Source organism: Excalfactoria chinensis, chromosome 29 (genome assembly GCF_039878825.1).
Source record: "Excalfactoria chinensis isolate bCotChi1 chromosome 29, bCotChi1.hap2, whole genome shotgun sequence".
NCBI classification, from domain to species: domain Eukaryota; kingdom Metazoa; phylum Chordata; class Aves; order Galliformes; family Phasianidae; genus Excalfactoria; species Excalfactoria chinensis.
In genome coordinates, this window is record NC_092853.1 from 683,556 (window position 1) to 687,882 (window position 4,327).

At 50.3% G+C, this 4,327-nt stretch overlaps 1 protein-coding gene across 1 annotated transcript; it reads left to right on the plus strand.

Moving 5' to 3' along the window:
• Positions 1-3,103: 3,103 nt before the first annotated feature.
• LOC140263350 (olfactory receptor 14J1-like) lies at positions 3,104-4,039 on the plus strand. Its single transcript, XM_072358229.1, has one exon. It carries the CDS (start codon positions 3,104-3,106, stop codon positions 4,037-4,039), a length of 936 nt encoding a protein of 311 aa, XP_072214330.1.
• The last annotated feature ends 288 nt before the right edge of the window (positions 4,040-4,327 follow it).

The window sequence follows — 4,327 nt, forward strand, 5'->3', positions numbered from 1 at the left end:
GGGGCATGAAGACATCATGGTGATGTTAGGACGGGGGAACACGGAGCTATCGGGACATGGGGTATGGGACACACGGAAGCAGGTGTGTGACAGGGACCTGAAAGTTCATGTATGGGCAGTGGAAGCAGGTGGGTGACAGAGACATCAGGAGACGGGGAAACCAAGTGCATAAATGGTGCGTTTCATGCTTGTCTTGGCTTCTTTAAGCAGATATTTCCTTCTATCACTTGCCATGCTGCGTGAATCCAGTGGCCCAGACTGGATGCATTCTCACTATAGGAAGGGCTGTAAGTGTAAGAGAAAGACATCCTGACACTTGAAGTGTGCTGCTCTCTGACCATCTCCAGGAGTGATTGCCGTAACTTTGTCTTCATGTAAAACAGTCAATTCAAAATGTGTTATTTGCCATGAAAAAGCTAATAGTTGTGGGTGTTCTACTTGGTCACGATAATGTCTTTCCCTGTCCTGAATTATAGGATGACAGAATGATAGGATGGCTTGGGTTGGAAGGGACCCCAAGGATCATCAAGTTCCAATCCCCATGCCACAGGCAGGGCCACCAACCTCCAAATCTGGCAGTAGACCATGCTGTCCACGACCCTATCCAAGATGGTGCTGAACACCTGCAGGGATGGAGTATCCACAGTCTTCTCTGGGCTGCAGCCTGTCCCTGCACCTCCACCTCTCCACTTGTAAAGAACTTCCCCCTGGCATCCAATCTACGCTTAGCCTCCTGGAGCTTTGTCTGGGGGTGATCCCTGGATATCACTCCGGGACAAGGAAGCACAGAACCCAGGAAAAGGGAAAATAAATAAATAAATAAATAAGAATTTAACAAGGAGAGACAAAGGAATGAAGGAAAAGAAAGGAAGGGGTTTGACCTGTGACCCATCCAGCCCTGGGCCATGTGCTCCAGGAAAGGGAAAAGGACAGAGAGCAAACAGATGCTTTTAACAAAGAGAAAACACAATAGCAACAATCTGATGTTACATTACTAAATGTAAGCAAATCAAACAAATGACAGAGACAAGAGTACCCAAAGCAGTGCGAGGGAAGCACGTGCATTTCTCAGCTGTGAGCTGAGTTGGATAAAGGTAGAGGGCCGCTGGGGTCTGGTCCAGAGTCTGACCTCACTTCCTTCTTGTGACAAGTCCTCCGGGGATGCCGCCCCTCCGCTCCCGTCCCAGAACCCAAACTGCCCAAAAAGGCGGTAACATGGAAGCAAAATTTGAGCTCTTTGACTCCCACTGTTCTCCATGATGTTCTTTTGTGGAATACTGACAACAAAAATCACAAAACCACAACAGTGTGCTCATCCATTTAGTCAGCTGAGTAACTCCGCTTGCTCCTTAGAGATGGGTGACAAAGGCACTTTGAGGTGCCCTAAACACTGGAGTCTGTTGTCGTTAGGATGACCAAGAGTACCTCTATCCCCTTTCCGATCCTCAGCTGATGCTCAGGACGGAGGTGTCTACATCAGGGATTTCCCACACAGTTTCCAGGCACTGGCACACATCCAGGAGCACCCCAGGCACCTTGGGCATCACCCAGTGTCTGTGTGTGAGCAACTGCCTCCCTGCTGAAGGACTGAGGACTCAGAGCAGGAGCTCACATACAGGCAACTCCTTGTGCACAGCTTCAGGGAACCAGAGGAATCCCAGCTCCTGTGGGTCCGGGGGAACCGAATCCCATTTCAGCTCCAGGGTTTCCACCTAGGAATGAGATGCCTGCACTGCCTTAGCTGAATCACTGTCCTGTACAGGGAAAGTCCAACCCAGCCTGTCCTTGTCTGGGTGCCCTTTTTGTTTCATCAAACAATCTCTGGTAGCACTCCCCATATGACTGGAATTAGTCACTGACCACTGGGTGTCTGGTAGTTAATTGAGCAGCTTTCAAAGTACACTTATGACGCTGTTGTCTTTCAGGAGCTGTTGGCCATGAAGACCCAGGGACACCTCAGGGGAGACGAGTGGGAAGGATAAACATGACATCCTCTGCTGCTGAGCTGGGCCATACTCCTGGGACACAGGAAGCTCATAAAAGTGGGCTGCTCCACAGAGAGACAGCTATGCCCAGGAGCAGCTCTTGTGCACAGCCCAGCCCGGAGGAGGCAGAAGGAGAGAAAGGGGAGAGAGCTTACAGGATGTGTGAGGCGTGAGCAGGCTGTGAGCTCACTGCAGGAGCATTGCTAGCAAACCACGACACGGTAAGTCTAAATGCTGAGCATGAGCTGCTTTTCATAGAGGTGTCCCAGCACGCCTGCAGGCTGTGCAGCCGAGGCAGCAGTTGGGTGCCCAGGGCTGTCCTGCAGAGCAGGGTCCCTGCTGTGCCCCAGGGGCTGTGTGCCGGCTATGGGACTCTGCCGCCTGCCAGGCTCAGCACTCAGCCTGCCCGGGGAGCTGCCCAGGGTGCTGCGGGGAGACGTGTGGGGGGAAGGAGCCCCCCGGCAGGGCTTGTGCTGCCACAGCTGCTGCCTGGGGCAGGGGATCACAGCTCTACTGCACAACACAATGTTTGTAAGGGTGCTTTGCAAGAGGAGAGCCAAAGCAGGGATTTCCCATTTCCTGTTCTGAGGGAAGGCACAAACGACTGGGGGCAGAAATCTAAAAGGAGCTGTCACAGCTCTGAGAATTTTTCTTCAATCAATTGCATGTTTTGTGAACAGTCACACATGATGTGCTGCAAGTCTCCTCTTTCTCAAAGGATGGAAAGAATTCAAATTATCATCATTTTCAGCAGACAAAAATAATTCACTTAACCTGCAAACAGGCAGCTTTTTCAAACTGAAACTGAATGGCACAGAGGCTGGGTTTGGGGCTCTAAGAGCAGTTGGGGTAAAGATATGAGACATGAAATTGATGAAAATATCCAGGGAGATGGGATAATATAAGAAAATAAGAGGAAGTTCAGAGCTCCAAATGCTGCTTCTGCTTAAGGAATGCTGAACGACATGAAATTGAGTGCAAGTAATGGTGCTAAATGTACACTGTTGTAAGAGAATGAAAACTTATCATATTATAGCAGGAGGAGTGTCTCTGAGAATGGTCTGGACTTGTCATTATCTTCTGCACTCTGAACAGGACTCCAAGCCCAGGATCAGCAGATGCCCAACAGCAGCTCCATCAGCGAGTTCCTCCTGCTGCCGTTGGCAGACACGCGGCAGCTGCAGCTCCTGCACTTCTGGCTCTTGCTGGGCATCTACCTGGCTGCCCTCCTGGGCAACGGCCTCATCAGCACAGCCATAGCCTGCGACCAGCGCCTGCACACCCCCATGTACTTCTTCCTGCTCAACCTGGCCCTCCTCGACCTGGGCAGCATCTCCACCACTCTCCCCAAAGCCATGGCCAACGCCCTCTGGGACACCAGGGCCATCTCCTACGCAGGATGTGCTGCACAGCTCTTTTTCTTTGTCTTCTTCATCTCAGCAGAGTTTTCCCTTCTCACCATCATGTCCTATGACCGCTACGTTGCCATCTGCAAGCCCCTGCACTACGGGACCTTGATGGACAGCAGAGCTTGTGCCACCATGGCAGCAGCTGCCTGGGGAACAGGGATTCTCTATTCCCTGCTGCACACTGCCAGTACGTTTTCACTGCCTCTCTGCCATGAGAATGTTGTGAACCAGTTTTTCTGTGAAATCCCCCAGATCCTCAAGCTCTCCTGCTCAGCCTCCTACCTCAGGGAAGTTGTTTTTCTCATTTTTAGTATCAGTTTATGCTTTGGTTGCTTTGTTTTCATAGTTGTGTCCTATGTGCAGATCTTCCTTGCCGTGCTGAGGATGCCCTCTGAGCAGGGATGGCACAAAGCCTTCTCCACGTGCCTCCCTCACCTGGCCGTGGTCTCCCTGTTTGTCAGCACTGCCTTTTTTGCCCACCTGAAGCCCCCCTCCATTTCCTCCCCACTCCTGGATCTGACATTGGCACTTCTGTACTCAGTGCTTCCTCCAACACTGAACCCTGTTATCTACAGCATGAGGAACAGGGAGATCAAGCACGCTCTCAGGAAGCTGTTGCAATACGCTCTATTCCAGGTTCCATAAATTGCACATCTTCCTCACAGGATTCACAGTGATGGTTCTTTATGTTTTATGCATCTTTGATTGTTTGATTGTGTGTGATACAGCAACCCATAAAAAAATGTTATTGAACTTATGAAAACAAGTTTATTTCACTTCTTTCCTACCTGCTTTCCATTTTCTCAGTCCAAGAGCTCATGTAAACATGGAACCAGATTCCCTGAATAGGTTAAGAGATAAATAAAAAGCTTTCAAAGCAGACTTTTCCTTAGCTCTTCTCTCTTCCTACTTTGTCTGGGGGAGGTACAGCCA